Source organism: Lemur catta, chromosome 7 (genome assembly GCF_020740605.2).
Source record: "Lemur catta isolate mLemCat1 chromosome 7, mLemCat1.pri, whole genome shotgun sequence".
In the NCBI taxonomy this organism is placed as follows: Eukaryota; Metazoa; Chordata; class Mammalia; order Primates; family Lemuridae; genus Lemur; species Lemur catta.
Window position 1 is genome coordinate 108005414 of NC_059134.1, and position 20523 is coordinate 108025936.

General features: G+C 67.5%; 2 protein-coding genes across 2 annotated transcripts; one reads left to right on the top strand and one right to left on the bottom strand.

The window, feature by feature from the left end:
- The first annotated feature begins 1314 nt into the window (after positions 1-1314).
- Positions 1315-2978, top strand: LOC123642188. Its single transcript, XM_045557090.1, has 4 exons — positions 1315-1424; positions 1760-2080; positions 2265-2603; positions 2828-2978. Exons 1-4 carry the CDS (start codon positions 1315-1317, stop codon positions 2892-2894), a joined length of 837 nt encoding a protein of 278 aa, XP_045413046.1. The 3' UTR covers positions 2895-2978.
- A 761-nt stretch (positions 2979-3739) lies between these two features.
- On the bottom strand, positions 3740-18461 carry B4GALNT4 (beta-1,4-N-acetyl-galactosaminyltransferase 4). The gene is made up of 20 exons (XM_045558581.1): positions 18311-18461; positions 15444-15547; positions 13171-13266; positions 12992-13087; positions 12768-12858; positions 12592-12692; positions 12376-12443; positions 11998-12076; positions 10907-10973; positions 10678-10812; positions 9278-9387; positions 9074-9174; positions 8893-8996; positions 7923-8823; positions 5555-5838; positions 5235-5388; positions 5046-5118; positions 4815-4968; positions 4441-4567; positions 3740-4179 (listed from the first exon to the last, which is right to left on the bottom strand). The coding sequence occupies exons 1-20, from the start codon at positions 18459-18461 to the stop codon at positions 4056-4058; spliced, it is 3120 nt and encodes a 1039-aa protein (XP_045414537.1). The 3' UTR covers positions 3740-4055.
- Between the last annotated feature and the right edge of the window lie 2062 nt (positions 18462-20523).

The following is a 20523-nucleotide window of genomic DNA, read 5'->3' on the forward strand; positions in this document are numbered from 1 at the left end:
GACAGAGGGGCTTTGGTTTGCAGGAGCCCTGAGGGGTCTCCTGGCAGCCCGTGGGGTCCTGCATCTCTGCGGCCCAGCGCCGGCCCGGGGAAGCTGAACCTGGGCTCTTTCCTCTGCCGCTGTGGCCTGAGGCTGGCGGAGACGTGGAGCCGCCTCCCCGCCAGCCCCAGACTGGGAGGAGCCCTGCCCAACTCCTGCGACCGGCAATCGGTTCTGTGGTTCCCGAGTGTCCCCCTCCCTGGAGCAGCACTGGGGAGGAAGCACAAGAACGACGCGTGACAGTGGGCTTCCTGGAGGAGGTGGCAGCTTGGAGGCGCCACCCAGGGAGCTTAGGAAACAAAGAGGAGGGGGCTCTGTGTGAGCGGCAGGGCTTGGACCACCCATGGTGGCCGGCAGGTTGGGGGCCCAGGAGCTGGGGTCTCCAAGGGTGAGTAGGGCCAGGCGGGTCCCCAGGCGGAGGTTCCCTCCCACAGAGGAGCTGGGATGGGCAGGGCGGGGCTGGCGCGTCAGGACTGCTGGTGCCGGGGCAGGGGCTGCGCCCCCCCACCGAGGTGCGCCCAGCGGGAGGCAGGACCCCAGGTGGAGGGGGGCGTGGTGGGTCTTACGCAGCAGGAGGCGGAGGTTGGGGAGAAAGGCGCGAGGACGTGAAAAGCAGGGTAATCTTCCAAAACAGAACCCAGGAGTGTGCTGAAGCCGGTCTCCACCAGGCAGGGCGGGGGTGGGGAGGGGTCCGTGTGACCTCCAGGTGTGGGCGAGGCTCCAGACCCTGCCGACATCTGGGTCTGGCTCCAGCCAAGTCCGGCCCGGGGCCCTCCACGAGCACCGCCCACACCCTCCCGGGCAGCGTGGCCCCTGCCCCAACCCTGGGCTGTCGGTGGGGCGGCTCCAGCCCCCGGCCCCCCACCCCTGCCTCCTGCCCTTGCTGGAAGTAGCTGAGGGCGGGGTGGGGCGGGGCGGGCGGTCCTCACGGCTGTCTGCCATGGCTTGTCCTTTCACAGACGTGTCCCGAGCTCTTCCTGGGGCTGCCCCGGCTGCCTGGGGACGGGTCTCTGGCAGCCCCCTGGGGTCTGGCGGGGCACAGACGTGACCACACTCAGCTGCCCACAAGCAACGCTGCCCGTCAGGGTGGCCACAGGGACACTGTGGCTGCTCTCCAGAGGTTCCCAAAAGGCACTGAAGGACCCCAGAGAGAGCAGAGTGGCTGGAGCCGATGGACAGATCCTGGTGGGGGAGAGGGGCTGGGAGTAGGGGGCGCTTTTCCCAGGGGTCGCCAGCCTCCGTGCGAGAGTGGACAGGGGGCCGGGGGGCAGCGAGATGGGGGCAGTGGCTGGTGGCCCCACGGTGGCCTGGCAGTGGCAGGGCCTGGAGAGCAGCAGCTGCTCCCCCACGCCGGTGGGCGCCCGTCCCTGCAGCAGGGGACAATGGTATGCCTGGCACACTGTGTTCCTACTGTCCTCCGTCCTCGCTGGAGCCCTGGGAGGGCAGAGCTACGACTACCTCTGCTTTACAGACGGGGAAACTGAGGCTCTGCAAGGCTTATAGGTTTCCAGAAGTGACCCTGAGAGGCAGCAGGACTGGGCTGGGGGCAAGTTGGCGGGGCGGGGCATCTTGGCAGAGTCCCTGGTGGCCCCTCACTGGGAACGGGCCAGAGCGGAGGTTTATGTTGCTTGCTTTCTCTCCGTGGTTTAGGGTTAGTCTCGTTTCATCAAATGACACAGATTCATCCCCTGTGCCTGTGAGCCCTCTCCTGTCCTCGCAGCCCTCGGGAGCTGCTTGTCTCTCGCCACCTTGGTTGGCCCCCAAAGGCCTGGCGCTCTGAGCTCGGTGGCTCCGGCCAAGTCCGGGCTGTGTGGCCCTGGGCGCCGCTTTCTCGCCCTTGGGCCTCGGCAGACGCTTCCCCGAAGTCCAGCTGCTGGATCCCGCCCGGCCCTCCTGGGCAGGTGGGCGACTCACTCCCACCGTCCGATGCCCACGGCGTCTTTCTCCAGAAGCCCAGGAACTTTTTGGCATCGACATTTCCAGCTTTCGCCTCCGGCCCGTGTGTAGTTCGGAAACTTCTCTTCTGCTGTGTTGCCGGCAGGTCCGCATCCTTCTGCCTCTTGGGGTCACCTCCCTGCCCGCCCTTTCGGACCCCCGTGCCCTCTCCAGCTTGCCTCCTGCGCTCCCCACTGGGCTTTCCACTCTGCCTATTCTTCTTTTTTGAAATTGCTCAAGTGGCTCTAACTTTGTAAAGACTTTATTTTTCTCTTCCATTTCTTTCCCAGGTACGGACAGATAATTTGCATTTCCTTGTTTTTACCACTGGCTTTTAAAAAACTCCCTCAAACGTCACACGGGCCCCGCCCTCCCCACGCTGCGCTAGGACTCGCGTTCTGGGCGGTGGCATTTCCGTCTGTCCTCACTGCTGTTCCCTCGGTGCCCGGACGCACGGTGGACGCCGGAGAAACAGGTGCACAGAGACGAGGACACACGCGTGAGCCGGTGCGGATCCCACGGAACTGTGTGTGGAGCCTGCTCCTGCTTCCCGAGGCTCAAGCCCCCTCTGACGTGAAACTTCTGCCTGTTGTCTCCATCCGTTCTCCTTTCCGCGGTTTCTTGCGTTGGTACGTGCCCCCGAACCCAAGGCTGGTTCTTCTCCTGTCGTGAAGCACCCGCGGGTGGAAACAGCCCCACCGGGACCAGCCACTCAGGGTGCACCGAGCAGGCAGCACTGCTGGGCAGGTGGCAGGTCCGTCGGGTCCCACCAGGGGAGCCTGTGTCCTGCGGCCCTGCAGGACTTGTGAGGCCCACGTGACACAGGTGACTGAGTGTCTACCCACGTCTGCAGCCACAGAACCGATGTCCCTTCCCCAACCCTGCCAGCACTGCTGTCTCTAGAATCTTCTTGGAGCTAAACTGGAGTGTCCACCTGGTCCCTCCTTCAGCTCTGCCTTTCCTGCTGCCCTGTGTCCACGGCAAGGTGGACCCGTGGATGCAGCCTGGGTGAGCCTCAAGAACAGTGTGGGCTGCTTTGCGCCCACATGAGCGGTGGAACGTGACCCCCACGCTGGTCCCAGAACCTGTGGCCATGGCCTCGCTGGGCAAAGGGGCTTTGCAGATGTGACGCGGTGAAAGGGATGCCATCGGGGCTCTCTGGGCCCACAGCATCCATCAGGGTCCTTGCAAGAGTGGGGCAGCAGGAGCAGTGTCACAGGAGATGAGATGACAGAGGGAGAGGAAGATGCCGACTGCTGGCTTGGCAGGTGAAGGGGCCCGAGCCAGGGATCTCCCACGTGGGCCCTGGAGTCTCCGGAAGGAATACCGCCCTGCTGACACCTGAATTTCAGGACACTTGTTACAGCAGCTGTAGGAACCCACACAGGTCCAGAGCGCTGCCCACCCTCCCAGGCTGAGAACAAGCCGAGACCCCAAGGGCGGTGCAGTCCTGGTCACCCCCAAGCCCGCACAGGACCCCAGCGGATGAGGTAGGACTGACACCCAGGTTCTGTTGTCAGAGCAAAGGGGACCAACTGGGAGACGGCCACCAGTTCTCTGCTCAGTGTGGGAAGGGCCAGCATGTCTGTCGCCGGAGACTGGACTCCATAGGCTGAGGGTGGAAGAAACGCCCCCCTCGGGGGCCCAGCAGTCTTGGGAGTGGAGGGTGGGGCAGGCGAGAGGGAGTGTCCAGAGTAGGCGGCAGCACCCGGGGGTCCAGGACTCTCTGCCCTCCCCAGAGAACAAGGCATAGAGAGAGAACAAGTCAGAACTAAAAAAAATATTTCATTTCATTCTGAATAAAAAACGGAACAGACAGAACTCCCATAAATCCTGAAAACAATGTCATCGCTACAGCAAAATTTCACAGAAATCATCGCAGAGTGTGGGGACCAAGGCCAGGCCCCCACCTGCTGTGAAGGCTGCCTCTTGGGAGGAGCATGGAGCAGGGCCCCCCCCCCCAGGAGGCCAGAGAGGGGTGGGCACAGGTGGTGGCTGCTCCGTACGGTGAGCCCTGCCGGGGCCCTGGGGCCGGGGCTCAGGGCTGCCCTGGAATCTGGCCGGTCAGGGGGTCGCCGTCTTCAGGATCCAGCCTCTCGGGCGCCCCCTCTGCTGCGTGTGCCCCACATGCCTCTCCGGGAGTGGTAATGGTGGTAGAAGTTCCGCAGGCGGAGCCGCTCCACCTCCAGCCCCGCCTGCAGGACCCTGGGGGAGGGCAGGGGCACGTCAGGACCCTGGTCCGGGGCTCGGGGTGTCAGGGTGGGGGCTCAGGGCCACCAGAGGGCCTACAGAATGGGGCACAATCAGTTCAAGGCTGTCTGCATGTCTGCAGGACCAGGGGGGTGGGGAGGGGTCCCTGGGCCCACAGGATCCTTGGGGACGGGGGGGGGGGGGGCAGAGGCCCTCAGCACGAGGCTCCTGAGGGCTGTAACCCCCTCCCTGTCCAGAGGTAGGGGCAGTGGTCACCTGTCCAGCAGCTCCCAGTCCTCGCCCCCCCACCGGTCTCGGAACTCTTCAGTGTTCATGCCTCCGACCCGGTCGAAGTCTGACTTGTAAATCCCGAAGAGGCCAAAGCCGTTCACCTCCCAGTAGCCTGGGGCAAGGAGAGGGGTGCCTCTCAGAGCCAGGTCCTGCAAGGCCTCCTCCCCAAAGGGCCACCACGGGGCTCTCGGTGCCACCTCTTGGCGCTGGGTCATAGCCCAGGAGCCCCTCAGGAGTGGGGTACTGGGGAGGCCCTGGGGGCTGGGGCGGCAGGGGTCCTGGGCACTCCAGGTGACTCTACCTTCGTGGCTGGAGGGACCCCTGGCATTACTGCGGGGCGAGGACACTCGGGGCATTACCGTGCGGGTCCCCCGGGGAGCTCCCGCAGCCCAGGCGCATGACGACCGGCGCGAAGGCCAGCCGGCCCTCCACGCAGTGCTTGCGGATGCCGTCCAGGATGTTGGCGGGGAAGTGGATGTGCAGGTCGCAGAGGAAAACGATGCTGCTGGCGTCCTGCGGGCGGGAGGTCTGAGCCCCGCCTCTCCCCCCTCCGCACCCTCCTGCCACCGACACCCCCTCGGCCCACAGACCTCCACCGAGTCCACTCCGGCTTGCAGCCCGGCGGAGCGCTCGAAGTTTCCGGTTCGCCTCAGGTACTGGTACCTGTGTGTGGGGGGGGGGAAGTCCCAGGCACTGACCCCGGGGTGGGGGTCAGGGAAACCCAGCGCCCGGGGGAGGACAGATGCTCCGGGTGCTCCCGGGCGGTGGGGCGCCCTTACCGGGGCAGCCGCGCCGCGCGCAGGGCCCGCTCCACGTCCATGTCGTCGCTCTCGAAATCCACCAGCACCACGCTGAAGTGCGCGTCCCCGGTGCGCGCGTGCAGCGCGGCCATGTCCGCCAGGAACTGCGCCACCCAGCGCGCCTGGTTCTTCACTGGGGGAAGGGGCGCACGTTGAACCGCCCCAACTCGCCCTTGCGCCCCGGCTCGGGAGAACCTCATCCCAGCCCCCCACGCCCTCTCCCCGGCATCATCAGGTCCCCGTTCCCCCGGGGTCTCCTGGGGCGCCCCCCAGGTGGGCCTCCCACCCCGCCTGCCCACCTGGCACGATGAAGTGCACCATCACGTCCTGGCGCCAGGCCAGGCGCAGTGGCCGGCAGAGCTCCGGGCGGCCGTCGGGGCGCACGGAGGCGGCGGGCACGGGCTCGGGACTTTCTCCGTCGGCGTCCCCGACGCGCGCCCCAGGCAGTCGCAGGAAGACGTACTCGGACAGGCGCAGGCGGCCGCCCCCGCGCTCCTGCAGCTCCAGCTCCAGCAGGAAGCGGCTCCCGCGCGCCGAGTCCCGGCGCTTCTCCACGTTCACGATGCGCAGAAGCGCAAAGCGCCTGCGAGGCGGGGCGGTCAGGCCCAGACTAGAGCTCTGGGCCTCGAGCCTGCACCCTAACTCCGGTTCTCCCTGCAGGTCTCGCCACCAGCCCCGGGAACTCAGCAGACAGGAGGGGGACAGCTCCATGCCCCCCTCCCCGCCACGCCCCCCGACTTTGCACCTCCCCCTCCCCAAGCCGCACAGGAAGTAGGGCAGGCCGTACTGGGGGGCCGGCCGCACCCCCAAGCCCAGGCGGCCTCCGGCCCCCCCTGACGTCTGCAGTAATGGTTATGACTCGCCGGCCTGTCGCGTTATTCCCCTGCCCAGAAACCTTCAGGACTTCACTGCCCCTGGGACAAGGTTCCAGGGCCCCAAAGGGCATCCTAGGACCTTCAGCAGCTCCCCACTTGTGGCCTTACGGCTCGCCCTCACGAGGGTGGCAGACTCCCGCCTCCCACTGTCCTGCGGTGGCCCCAGCCAGGGTGCTGAGGAGCCTCCTTGTGCCCCAGGCGCCAGCTCAGGGCTGTCCTGATCCTGAGTGGAGGGGACTGGGTGACCACTGCCAGCCCCGCCCTTTTCCTCTCCCTGCCCATGCGGTCCCCCCCTCTCCCTCCTTCCTGCCCCCAAGGGGAGGCCTCTCTCTCCTCATCTTGAAAACATAGGACCCTGGCTGGGCGCGGTGGCTCACGCCTGTAATCCCAGCACTCTGGGAGGCCGAGGCGGGAGGATCGCACGAGATCAGGAGCTCGAGACCAGCCTGAGCAAGAGCGAGACCCCGTCTCTACTAAAAAAAAAAAAAAAAAAAATAGAAAGAAATTAACTGAACAACTAAAAATATATAGAAAAAATTAGCCAGGCATGGTGGCGCATGCCTATAGTCCCGGCTACTCGAGAGACTGAGGCAGAAGCTTGAGCCCAGGAGTTTGAGGTTGGTGTGAGCTAGGCTGACGTCACAGCACTCACTCTAGCTTGGGCAACAAAGCAAGACTCTGTCTCAAAAATAAATAAATAAAAATAAAACAAAACATAGGACCCTGCCCTAGGCTAAGGTCTGGCCATTCTGCCTTATGGGTAACCAGGGCCCTTCACCTGGGGGCCCCGGGGTGACCACTGAGGAGTCCAAATTGCTCCCCAAACTCCTGCCCACCCCCCCCCCATGCTCACACCAAGTGTTGGGGACTTTCTGCCCCAAATACTGTCTCTCTACACTCTTGCTCCTTGGGGCCACATAGACCTTTGCACCCAGATGGGCAAAAGTGGGGCACAGCCATGACCATCCTGGCTGGACAGATGCCCTCATGCCCAGGGGATGCTGAGCTGCTCACTCTTGGGAAGCTTAGAGCCAAAGGCAGGTGTGCCCCCAGCTGCCCAGAATCCAGCAGCTCCCAGCCCTGGGGTCCAAGCCTGTCAGTCACCATCCTGGGCTTCCCCCAGGCAGTGGCACAAAGGGGTCAAACTCCGACCCTGCCCAAAACCTTCTGTCGTGCACAAGAAAAATGAGTCCTGAGCATGGCTCTGTCTTGGTCCTCTGCTCTCACCACCCTGTCCTCCTGCCCCTGTAGCAGCCTTTGCCCCAAGTCACCACTGTCCCCATACAGATTCTACCACGTTTTCGAGGCTGTGCACAGAGGAAACCACCTCTTCTTAGAGAATGCCAGAGGGCCTCCTGAGACCAAACTAGCCCCCTTGCTCCCCCTGCCTGCATGCAGTGGAGACAGGACTGGATCCTGGGGCCTGGGGGGACCAGAGGGGCCAAGAACTCTGCACCTCCCCTGGAGTCAGGCCCAGAGGTCCTGGGCATCACCCTCGGCTGTTTCTGGCCCCTGAACGGGGCCATCTGCCCAGCAACTGACGGGGACTGAGGCTGACTCCTGTGGCTCCATCCTTGGGCCCAGGTCCAGGGTGGCAGACGTGGGGCTTGCAGGGACAGGGACAGGAGAGCCAGCCCTGGGAGGCCCCCACGGGTAGACAAGGCTCTGGGCAGTAAGAAGAGTGGGCAGGGTCTGGGGCTTCCCTGGGGGATGCATGAGCCCCCACCCGCACACTGCGGAGCCCCGGGGAAGGTCTGAGGCCGGAGTCTCCTCTCCCCAGTTGCGCCCATACCCGCCATGGCGCGCGTTGAGCCGCTCCATGTACTGAGCCACCACGTCCACCGCCTCGGCCTCCGGCAGCTGCAGGTTCCCGGACACATTGCACCGCAGGTCGTTCCAGTCCGAGCGCAGCAGCTCGAAGTCCACAGCGCCCACGCTGAACGTGCGCTGCCAGTCGATGGCCTCTTCCCGCCAGCGGCCGAGGGGCCGGCCAGCGGCCTCCTCGCTGTCCTCTGACGCAGCCTCGTCGCCGGGGGCCCCCTCCTCCTCCCCTTCCTCTTCCTCCTCGCCCTCCCCGGGCAGCTGTGGCCCAGAAACCTGGGACAAGCTCAGGAAGGAGGTCACAGACCGTGTTTCAGACGAGGAGTTCGAGTCCACGGTGGGCACCGCGGGTCCCAGCGTGCCCGCCTGGCTCTCCCGGCCCTCCTGGGAGGCCTGCAGCCGGGCCGGGGGCCGCAGCCGTGTGGCCTGGGGGCCGCCGGTCCTGCGGCCGTGGGGCCGGGGTGGGCGCGGGGGCGCCCGCAGCTGAACTCTGGGCAGAGGCCTGGGGCGCAGGAAGGTGCCAGGGAAGTGTGACCAGTGCCGGCTGCGCGGCGCGGGGGCCTGGGGCGATGCCCGCTGTCCTGGCCGCACCCTGGTCACATACACCTTTGGGGCTGGCTGCTGGGCCGCAGGGCGGGGGGGTGGAGCGCGCCCCAAGAAGAGAGGCAAGGTGCGGGTGGCCCGCGCAGCCCAGCTCAGGGCCCGGGACTGCCGCCGGTTCCACTCGTCCTGGGGGCTGGGAGGTGCTGGCTGGGCAGGGGTGGCCCTGGCCTCAGTGGGGGCCACAGGGGCGGGGGACAGGTGGCCGCTCTGCGCTGGGGACGGCTCCCTGGGCTCCAGACTGTCGAGCAGCTCCCCGTCGTCCAGGAAGTCTGCAGAGAGCACAGGTTGAGACCCCCATGCCCAGCCAGGCGAGGGCTGGGGGCGCTGGGGCAGCTCACCGTCGGGGTTGAGGAAGAGGAAGGCTCGGCGCTGCACCTCCTCCTCGTCATCTTCCTCCCCCTCCTCCTCCTCGTCCATCTTCATGTATTTATAGAACCCAAACCTGGGCAGGGGAGGAGCATCAGAGACCCACCAGCCACGGCCCCGCCCCACCTGCTCCGGGACCACCTGCCCACCTACCTTTCCAGGTACAGCGGAGACTCGCGGTAGAAGCACTTGTTGTCCGTCTCCATGTGAGTGAGGCGGGTGTGGTCATTGGGGTAAACGAAGGAGAGGTACACCTGGGGGCGGGGCAGAGGGCGTGGGGCGGGGGGGCAGTCTTCCCGAGGGGCCGCAGGAGGTTCAGGGGAGGCTCGGACAGGAGTCCCGGGTCCCGGCTCTTACAAATTGCAGTCCCTGGTATCTGGCGATGGGGAAGTCCTTGACCACGTAGGTGGGGGCATAGGCACAGGGCTCCAGCACGTCCTCCAGGCTCGAGGGCTCTATCCGCGGAGCTGCAGGAGGGGCGGTCACACAGTGGCTGGAGCACAGCCCCCCCGCCCCCCACGGGCCCCCTCGGTCACACAGTGGCTGGAGCACAGGCCCCCCCGCCCCCCACGGGCCCCCTCGGTCACACAGTGGCTGGAGCACAGGGCCCCCCGCCCCCCACGGGCCCCCTCGGTGGCAGAATGGCTGGAGCACAGGCCCTCCGGCCCCCACGGGCCCCCTCGGTCACAGAGTGGCTGGAGCACAGGTCCCCCCCCACCACGGGCCCCCTCGGTGGCAGAGTGACTGGAGCACAGGCCCCCCCCCCACCACGGGCCCCCTCGGTGGCAGAGTGGCTGGAGCACAGGCCCCCCCGCCCCCCACGGGCCCCCTCGGTCACAGAGTGGCTGGAGCACAGGTGCCCCCGCCCACCACGGGCCCCCTCGGTGGCAGAGTGACTGGAGCACAGGCCCCCCCGCCCACCACGGACCCCCTCGGTGGCAAAGTGGCTGGAGCACAGGCCCCCCCGCCCCCCACGGGCCCCCTCGGTCACAGAGTGGCTGGAGCACAGGTGCCCCCGCCCACCACGGGGCCCCTCGGTGGCAGAGTGACTGGAGCACAGGCCCCCCCCCCCACCACGGGCCCCCTCGGTGGCAGAGTGACTGGAGCACAGGTCCCCCCGTCCCCTACGGGCCCCCTCGGTGGCAGAGTGGCTGGAGCACAGGCCCCCCCGCCCCCCACGGGCCCCCTCGGTCACACAGTGGCTAGAGCACAGGTCCCCCCTGCCCCCCACAGGCCCCCTCGGTGGCAGAGTGACTGGAGCACAGGGCCCTCCGCCCCCCACGGGCCCCCTCGGTCACACAGTGGCTGGAGCACAGGTCCCCCCTGCCCCCCACAGGCCCCCTTGGTGGCAGAGTGACTGGAGCACAGGTCCCCCCGTCCCCCACAGGCCCCCTCGGTCACAGAGTGGCTGGAGCACAGGTCCCCCCTGCCCCCCACAGGCCCCCTCGGTGGCAGAGTGACTGGAGCACAGGGCCCTCCGCCCCCCACAGGCCCCCTTGGTCACAGAGTGGCTGGAGCACAGGCCCCCCTGCCCCCCATGGGCCCTCTCGGTCACAGAGTGGCTAGAGCACAGGCCCCCCCTGGCCCCCACGGGCCCCCTCGGTCACAGAGTGGCTGGAGCACAGGTCCCCTGGCCCCCACGGGCCCCCTCGGTCACAGAGTGGCTGGAGCACAGGCCCCCCCACCCCCCACGGGCCCCCTCGGTCACAGAATGGCTGGAGCACAGGTCCCCCCCGCCCCCCACGGCCCCCCCTCACTGAGGAAGAAGGTGTCCCTGGGGTCTGGCCGCAGCATGTCTGCGCTGGGCTCCTCCTGCGGCTGATGCCTGCCCACGTGGCTGGCCGGAGACTGGGGGACGTGGGCCACGTGGTCCATCTTCAGGGCCGACTCGTCTGGGGGCAGAGCAATGCTGGGCTCGCAGGGGTGCTCAGAACCCCTCTCAACCCTGCCCCCACCCCGAGACTACCCCAGAGGCGCCGCCGGCACCTGTGTACAGGGAGATGTGAGCAGAGCCGATGACCTCGAACTTCAGTCCGGGCAGGAAAGCTCGCCACTGCGGGGCAGAGAGGGCGGGGGGTGGAGGCAGGACCATGAGGGAAGGAAGGGGTCTTTCTGGCTGGGGGCTGGGGACTCATGGGCACATTCCCTTAAAGGATGCAAGAAGCGTGGCGGGTCTGTGGGAAAGGGGTCCTGGGGTCCTGAGAAGGGCAGTGGGGAGGCTGGGGGAGGCGGTCCAGAAGGCCGAGGGCCCCGGGGCAGGTCGGACCCCAGGCTCCCTGGCCTCCCGCACTTCCCAAGATTGTCCTGGCCCACGGCCATGGCTTCCAACCCCACCCACTCCCTCCTGGGGTCACTGCTGGCCCTCCAGACCCAGCACCCCCTCCACAGGCCTCCCCGTGCCCCTCCCACCCTGGGGCTCCCGGGGCTGCCGCGGGCCCTTCTGCCCCCAGCTCATCCTGGGCTCTCAGGGTCCCGTCACACCTGTGTCTCCAGCCCGGGCCCTCTGCCCAGGTGAGCAGGGGTGACACCCCCCACACCAGACACGCGCAACATCCCACGTGTGGGGCCAAGAGTCCCCGCCCAGCCACCCCACTCCGCCAGATGCCAGGCCCTGGGTCCAGTGTGTCCACCCCTCCGGCCATCTCCTTGGCTCAGGACCAAAGGCCACTGTCCCTCTCCACAGTGGCCATTGGGTTTTCCCTGGAACACAGCTCCAACTGCCTCCTCCTCAGGACAAAGCCCAGCTGTCCTGAGCGGCCACCAGGCCCCTCTGCATCCCACAGACACTGGTCCATTCCCTTGCGGTTGTCCTGCTCTGCATTCCCCACCCCCAGCTCTCCCCACTGCACCCCCACTGCGCATCTCTCTTCCCAGACTCCACGCGGGGCCAGTGCTCAGTGAAGCTCCGAGACCCCAGTGGGCAGAGCAGAGCCCCCGGCCTCAGGCCCCCATCCCTGGGCATCTGCTCTGTCGGCTCCCGGGGAGGGGGCAGCTGGAGGGGGGGTCCCGGGAAGCTCCCGGGAGGGGGCAGCTGGAGGGGGGTCCCGGGAAGCTCCTGGGGAGGGGGCAGCACTCACACCCACTTCCACGTGGTCCGAGCCTCGGTCATCCTGCTTGTGTAGCACCTCGAAGTAGTACCTCCGGGAGGCCATGAGCCTGGGGACACGAGGAGTGGGGGCCGTGTCCCCACCAGACCCAGGAGCCCCAAACAGGTGGAGAGCCCAGAGAAGGGGGTGGGTGGCTCCCTCACCCTGCAGGGCTGGTCCCTCAGGAGGGCAGTGGTCTGGCAGGGTGGCATTTGCTCAGCGTGTGTGTGTGTGTGTGTGTGTGTGTGTGTGTGTGTGTGCGCGCACGGGGTGAGGACCTCATGCAGCCTCCCTCTCCCACCCACGTGCACGAACACGCGTGTGCATGCACCGGTGACTGCAGGCGCACACACACCCGGGACCACTCACCGCCTGGGCTTGGACACCTGGGAGCTGAACTTGGTGAACTCCCCAGGTGCTGTCCACTCAGAGCCAGTCTGGGGGTGACACAGCAAGGTGGTCCACCCTCTCCTTGGGGGCACCAGACCCACCAGGTCCCCATTCCCAAGAGGCTGGAGGGGACAAGTGACCGAGCTGCAGGAGGCCAGGTGGAGACAGATGGGGTGGGGGCGGGGGCGGGGGTACCTTGCCCACAAAGGCCACAAGCTGGGCGGCCACTGGGCTCTCGTCCGGGCTGAGCCAGAACTCAGAGTTGTCGTCTGAAGCCACCGAGAACTGGACATCGCCTAGTCCGTGAGACAGGGCTCAGGGGGGTGGGGCTCTTCAGGACACCCCTCCCCCAGAGCACCCCACCTCCGCACCATCTCTTGCTGGGTGGATGAAGCCAAAAATCCGGAGCCCATAGTTCTTCCACTTGGGGGACACGGCCAACTTCTTCACAGTGGTGCGGAGCTAGGGGGACGGCGACAGCATCAGACAGACTGCTGGCTCCTGCCCGCCCCGTACCCCCCTTCCCGGCTCCTGCCCGCTCCGTACCCCCCTTCCCGGCTCCTGCCCGCTCCGTACCCCCCTTCCCGGCACTCACGTGGGGGAACAGCGGGAAGTGCAGGTTCCTTCTCAGGTGGCCCACGGCACCCCCACACCAGTCCTCGAACACGTGCAGGTTCACCTGCCCCTTGTACTGGGGGGAGGGGAGGGCTTTACCTCCTGCACAGCCCCCCCCCGCCCCGCCTCCCAGCTCACCGCAGGCCCAGCAGGGCTCACCTCCTCCCGCCATGGGGGTGTCTGTCGGGTGAGGTTCACTGGGGGCGGCCTCCCAGCGCCCCCCAGAAGCAGCATGTTTGGGTCCCGGCCTTCGGGCTGCAGGAGAGAAAGGGCAGCAGGATTGGGGGTCGAGGGGCAGGGAGGAGCCACCGAACCACACACACAGCAGAATGCAACTGTACAAAGACCTCATTCATCACCCGGCACGTCACCCCCCATGCACCTGCCCAAGCAGACACTGGCCACCCCACACGCCAGCACCCGGCACGTCACCCCCCATGCACCTGCCCACGCAGACACGGGCCACCCCACACACCAGCACCCGGCACGTCACCCCCCATGCACCTGCCCAAGCAGACACGGGCCACCCCACACGCCAGCACCCGGCACGTCACCCCCCATGCACCTGCCCAAGCAGACACTGGCCACCCCACACGCCAGCACCGGCACGTCACCCCCCATGCACCTGCCCAAGCAGACACGGGCCACCGCACACGCCAGCACCGGCACGTCACCCCCCATGCACCTGCCCAAGCAGACACTGGCCACCCCACACGCCAGCACCGGCACGTCACCCCCCATGCACCTGCCCAAGCAGACACTGGCCACCCCACACGCCAGCACCCGGCACGTCACCCCCCCATGCACCTGCCCAAGCAGACACTGGCCACCCCACACGCCAGCACCCGGCACGTCACCCCCCATGCACCTGCCCAAGCAGACACTGGCCACCCCACACGCCAGCACCCGGCACGTCACCCCCCATGCACCTGCCCACGCAGACACGGGCCACCCCACACACCAGCACCCGGCACGTCACCCCCCATGCACCTGCCCAAGCAGACACGGGCCACCCCACACGCCAGCACCCGGCACGTCACCCCCCATGCACCTGCCCAAGCAGACACGGGCCACCCCACACGCCAGCACCCGGCACGTCACCCCCCATGCACCTGCCCACGCAGACACGGGCCACCCCACACACCAGCACCCGGCACGTCACCCCCCATGCACCTGCCCAAGCAGACACGGGCCACCCCACACGCCAGCACCCGGCACGTCACCCCCCATGCACCTGCCCAAGCAGACACGGGCCACCCCACACGCCAGCACCTGGCACGTCACCCCCCATACCCCTGCCCAAGCAGACACCAGCCACCCCACACGCCAGCACCCGGCACGTCACCCCCCATGCACCTGCCCAAGCAGACACGGGCCACCCCACATGCCAGCACCTGGCACGTCACCCCCCCATACCCCTGCCCAAGCAGACACCGGCCACCCCACACGCCAGCACCCGGCACGTCACCCCCCATGCACCTGCCCAAGCAGACACGGGCCACCCCACACGCCAGCACCTGGCACGTCACCCGCCATACCCCTGCCCAAGCAGACACCGGCCACCCCACACGCCAGCACCCGGCACGTCACCCCCCATGCACCTGCCCAAGCAGACACGGGCCACCCCACACACCAGCACCCGGCACGTCACCCCCCATGCACCTGCCCAAGCAGACACTGGCCACCCCACACGCCAGCACCCGGCACGTCACCCCCCATGCACCTGCCCACGCAGACACGGGCCACCCCACACACCAGCACCCGGCACGTCACCCCCCATGCACCTGCCCAAGCAGACACGGGCCACCCCACACGCCAGCACCCGGCACGTCACCCCCCATGCACCTGCCCAAGCAGACACGGGCCACCCCACACGCCAGCACCTGGCACGTCACCCCCCATACCCCTGCCCAAGCAGACACCAGCCACCCCACACGCCAGCACCCGGCACGTCACCCCCCCATGCACCTGCCCAAGCAGACACGGGCCACCCCACATGCCAGCACCTGGCACGTCACCCCCCATACCCCTGCCCAAGCAAACACCGGCCACCCCACACGCCAGCACCCGGCACGTCACCCCCCATGCACCTGCCCAAGCAGACACGGGCCACCCCACACGCCAGCACCTGGCACGTCACCCGCCATACCCCTGCCCAAGCAGACACCGGCCACCCCACACGCCAGCACCCGGCACGTCACCCCCCATGCACCTGCCCAAGCAGACACTGGCCACCCCACACGCCAGCACATCTGTGCACTCAGACCCGGAGCTCCAGGCCGGCACGGCCGTCCACGCTTGGTGCTGGGGCCCACAGACAGGCCGCGCCGCGTGGCCCCTTCCACACACCCACGGACAGGCTCCCGAGGCCACAAGTGGCTGCAGGGTCTCGCGTGCTTGTGCACACGCGTGTTCTTCCTGCACCGGCTCACCACCTGCTCCTCCTCGAGACTCTCGCTGGAGTCCTCGGCCCTCTGTGTGGACGGCGCAGCCTGGACACCCTGGCCATCGGTCACGCTGGTCAGCTTCTCGCCGTCTGCGGGTGGCACGGGGGGCACGTCTGGGCGCAGGCTCTCTCCAAGGCTGCGGCACCTGCTGCTGGGGTCAGTCGGCGGCAGAAACCCGCGTCCCGCGTGGCCGGAGCAGGGCAGGAAGGCCGAGGCGCCCACTCCCTCACACCTAACCTTCCAATCCCCCCTCTGGTGGGGCAGCTGGGGCGGAGCCCTCCCAGGCCCTTCCCAACCCCCAGCCGGGGCGAGGGAGCAGAGCTGTGTGCACACACGGTGTGTACAGGTGTGCACGTGAACACCCACCCAGCCTCCCTGCCAGGGCTCTGCCTCCAGGAAGCCCCCAGGACTGCTCCTGCCCAGCTGGGAGACGAGCCCCTATGGCACCCTGCCCAAATCCCTACAGCCCACCAAACTAAGTCCAGACACCTCGGAGTGTTGGGAGCCTTCTGCAGTGGGGTCCCAGCCTGGGCTGCTGCCACTGTCCTGCAGGGCTTGAGCCCCGCACAGTGTGTCCAGACGGGCCTCCCAGCCCCTGGCTCCGCCTTCCCTCAGGGACCTCTGCACAGGCTGCTGGACCCCCCTCCAGGGCTGCAGACACGCTGATCAGACAGCCTCAGGCCCAAGGAGGAGCCCGCTCTGGCCCAGGGCACCTGTGCCGCCTGCTGTCTTTGAAGCCAGGGACAAAGGAACCCTGGCACCACCTTGGGCAGAGGGGAGCCGGCACCCGGTCCTGTCTGCCAGAGGACCTGGGCCAAGGTGGCCCTGAAAAGAGACTGTCCCTGGGGGGAGCCACAGTCCTGCTCTTCCAGCTCCGCCCACTGGCAGCAGAGGGCTCCTCTTCCTCCGGCCCTTCCAGCTGGTCGGGAAACCAGACTGGGGGAGGACTGGGGCTTCAGAAAGCCACAGAGGTGCCCAAGGAGGGGCTGGTTCTGTTACGTGTCACGGGGTCAGCTCTGGGTCCTGCCCTATCTGCTGACAGCTGTTGTGGGGGGGGCTTCTTTTAGGGATTGAGCAGTGCTGGGGGTCTCTTGAGGTGCATAGGTCGGGGTAACCCAGAGACCCACTGGGGCTCAAGACAAGCCCCAGACCCTTGGCCTAGGGTCTGGTGAAGACTCTGCAGAGCGAGGTGTCCAGGCACACAAACGGGAGACAGGGGGCTTGGGCAGGTGGGAGGCAGGGTAAGGCTGAGCAGGGGGCTTTGGGCCCCTCAGGTGGAGCAGCCCAGGGTCCTGAGTCATGTCACTGTTCCTAGTCTGTAGGAGACAGCCCCACCCCAGGCCCCAACCTCAGGACACCCGGGTTCCTAGACAGGGTCAGAGGCAGCACAGCTGGGATCTTTCCTGCCCGAGGTGGGGCTTCTGCTCCTGCCTTGGGCTGTTCACCTCCCTTCCTTGCACCCCAGGTTCAGGGGCACTCTGTCCCCCTCCCTCCTTGCACCCCAGGTTCAGGGGCACTCTGTCCCCCTCCCTCCTTGCACCCCAGGTTCAGGGGCCCTCTGCCCCCCTCCCTCCTTGTACCCCAGGTTCAGGGGCCCTCTGCTCCCCTCCCTCCTTGCACCCCAGGTTCAGGGGCCCTCTGCTCCCCTCCCTCCTTGCACCCCAGGTTCAGGGGCACTCTGCTCCCCTCCCTCCTTGCACCCCAGGTTCAGGGGCCCTCTGCTCCCCTCCCTCCTTGCACCCCAGGTTCAGGGGCCCTCTGCTCCCCTCCTTCCTTGCACCCCAGGTTCAGGGGCACTCTGCTCCCCTCCCTCCTTGCACCCCAGGTTCAGGGGCCCTCTGCCCCCCTCCCTCCTTGTACCCCAGGTTCAGGGGCCCTCTGCCCCCCTCCCTCCTTGTACCCCAGGTTCAGGGGCCCTCTGCCCCCCTCCCTCCTTGTACCCCAGGTTCAGGGGCACTCTGCTCCCCTCCCTCCTTGCACCCCAGGTTCAGGGGCCCTTTGCCCCCCTCCCTCCTTGTACCCCAGGTTCAGGGGCCCTCTGCCCCCCTCCTTCCTTGCACCCCAGGTTCAGGGGCCCTCTGCTCCCCTCCCTCCTTGCACCCCAGGTTCAGGGGCCCTCTGCCCCCCTCCCTCCTTGTACCCCAGGTTCAGGGGCACTCTGCCCCCCTCCTCCCACTATCACCGGTGCCTTCCTGTGTCTGGGGTGCCCTTTCCCCAAAGTTGTGTGTCAAAGGTCACCATCTCCAAGAGGCCCTCCCCCAGCTCACCAGAGTTGATCTGCTTTGTGGGTTCACTGCCCCCTGGGGACGTGGCACGAGGACCCCGCAGAGTTTACTCTGGGCAGTTGGGGCTCCCCCGGCTGGGCACACGTGCCATGCCTCGCCCGCAGCACACCGGCGGCTGGGACCCCGAGCGCTGGTCTACGAGGGCGTCCCCCCACCCCCGAAAGAGTTCTGACTGCAGTCCGCCAACCCGGCCCTGGTCTGAGGCTGCACTCCTGGGCGACCGCCCTCCCCGCCCCCTGCCAGCAGATGGGGAAACTGAGGCCCTGCTAAGCAGGCAAGTGGTGGCGGTGAGGCCTTCTCGGGCCTCTAGGAAACCCCAGCGGAGGCTGGGGGCGAAGTCTCCCCAACGGCCCACCACTAGCTGCAGCCCTGCCGGATCCGGGCCAGGGCCCAGACCTCCAGGTCGGGGACGCTCCCCAAGAGGGTCGTGCACGTCACTGCTGACGTCACCGGGCGTCGGGCAGAGCCGCGCCCCCTCCCCCAAAATCGCAGAGCCGCGGCAGCGGGCGGGGCTCCGGCGGGTCTGGCCCTCGCTGCCCCCCGGCCCCGGCGCGCGTCCTCCCCTACCTCGCCCGTGGCCCGGCCGCTGGCGCAGCGCGCGGCCCTGGCGCGCCAGGCTCAGGTGCACGTACGTGAGCCACGCGGCGCAGGTGAGCAGCAGCAGCAGCAGCAGCAGCTTCATCTGCTTGCGGACCTTCTTCACCGGGAACCACGGCATCGCGGCCGCCCCGCCCCCGCCGCGCTCAGCGGCGCCGCATCCCCGGCCCCGCCGCGCTCAGCGCCCGCGGCCCCGCATGGCCCTTTGTCCGCCGCCCTGGGCGCGGGCCCGGGGTGGGCGGCGGCAGCGGCTGCTCGCGGGGCCCCGGCCCGGCCGCTGGCGGCTCCGCGCTTCTCGGGGCCGCGGCGGGACCGAGCGGCACCCGCGCCGCGGTGCTGCCGCCGCGAAACGGACCGGCGGCCGCGCCAATCGGGCCGGGCCAGCCGCGGGGAGCCAATCCGCGGCGCGGGGCGGGGCGGCGTGCCAGGGTGTGCCGGCTCCCGCTCCCGCTCCCGCTCCGCGGACGCGCGCATCCACCTGGGCCGCGCGGACGGCGACGCGGGGACACGGCTGCGCGGCGGGGGCTGGGGACGCTCAGGGCGCGGGGCGGGCGCGGGGCGGGCAGGGCGTGCGGGCAGCCGCTCCTGGAGTCTCGGGGTCCCTGGGAAGCGGCGTGACCGGGGAAGGGGTCGGACAAAATGGAGGAAAGCGGAGGGAGGCGACGAGCCGGGGACACCTGGGGCTGGCGAGGGAGGTGATGCGGGCAGGGGTTGCTCCGGCGAGGCCAGGCTTCACCCTGAGGCCGCGAGGGTCACCTCGGCCTGGAGGGCCAGGTCCGCGGCGGCGAGGTCAGAGTTCGAGCCTCGGGAGGGCGCCCTGAGGTTGCGGAGCGGAGCGGGGCGCTCGGCCGCGGCGGGGCTGCGGGTCGACGTGGGCGTCCCCCGGGCCGCCGCGCGGGTTCCCGACCCGGCCTGGCCCGCACCGCCCCTCCCTGCCCGCGCTGCCCCCGCCAGCCCCTCCCCGGCAGCTGCCCCGCGCCTCTTCTTCCTCCTGCTCGTCGCCTGCTGCTGTGTCACGAAGCGCCCCGGCCTCGGGGTGGCCACGACAGCTGTTGGTCCTGTGCGTCAGGAACGCGGGGACGAGGGCACGGCTCTCTCTGCTCCACGACGTCAGGCCGAAGGTGGGAAGACATGGATGGCCTGGAGTGACTGGTGGCTGGGCTGGAGTCACCTGGGGACTCGCACCCTGGCCTGGGCGCACCCTCGCTGGGAATGGCGGGGCTCAGCAGGGCCGGTTAACCAGGGCACCTACCCGGCCGCTCGGGTGCGTTGGCCTCCAAGTCCACCAAACAGGGCAGGGCACCTAGGGCCGCCCCACTCCGGGTCTGCCACACACTGTCACAGCCACCCAGGTTCGTCATACCGCCTCTCTGCCCCCTCTTTTATTTTAACCTCAAGCATAGAATCAAGTTGGTCGCACCCCACTATTTATATCTGACCTTCCAACGACACCCAGATCTTTTCAAACCTTCTTCCACCCCATCAACTCCTGTTCTCACCCCGTCCCTCCTCCGGTCCACTTTCCGCCTTTGTTATCCGCGTTTTCATTAAAACGTGTATCAAGCTGTGTGTATTTTAAACATTACAGTAACAGTACTGGTTTGTATAGCTCATTCTGTTCCTTGTATTTCCGCTGAACCCCATATTCTCACACATATCTTTGTGGCCGCGTGTGATCTAATGCCTCCCGGCCACTTCCCACTCCCTGGCGTCCCCGTGTGCCCGTCATGCAGCCAGTAGACACTGCCTGTGTCCCGGGGACCCTGAGACCTGTGGGCACAATAATGAACAAGACGAGAAGGTTCCTCCTTTCTGGGGTTATGCTTTACTCGGCAGAGACAAACAAGAGGATATGTAATAACGTTGCCCGGTGGTAAGTGCTACAAAGAAAATAAAATGGAGTGATGGGATAGAGTGATTTGGGGGAGGCTTGCGTCAGCTAGGGCGGCAGCTCTCTGGGGGGGGGTGACGTCTGTTTGACACATAAACAGCATCTTTGGAAAGCCAGCGTTGGACAGCATCAGGAGAGGTGCATTTGGGACGCTGCTGCCTTTGTGGGTCCACAGCAAGGCGATGTCCTCTGTCGATCGGGAAACCAGCAGGTGGAGGGAAGGGAAGAAGGCAGACAGAGCAACTGAGGGACAAGCTGGGATCTACCAGACACGTCTGTCCCCTCTGCCACC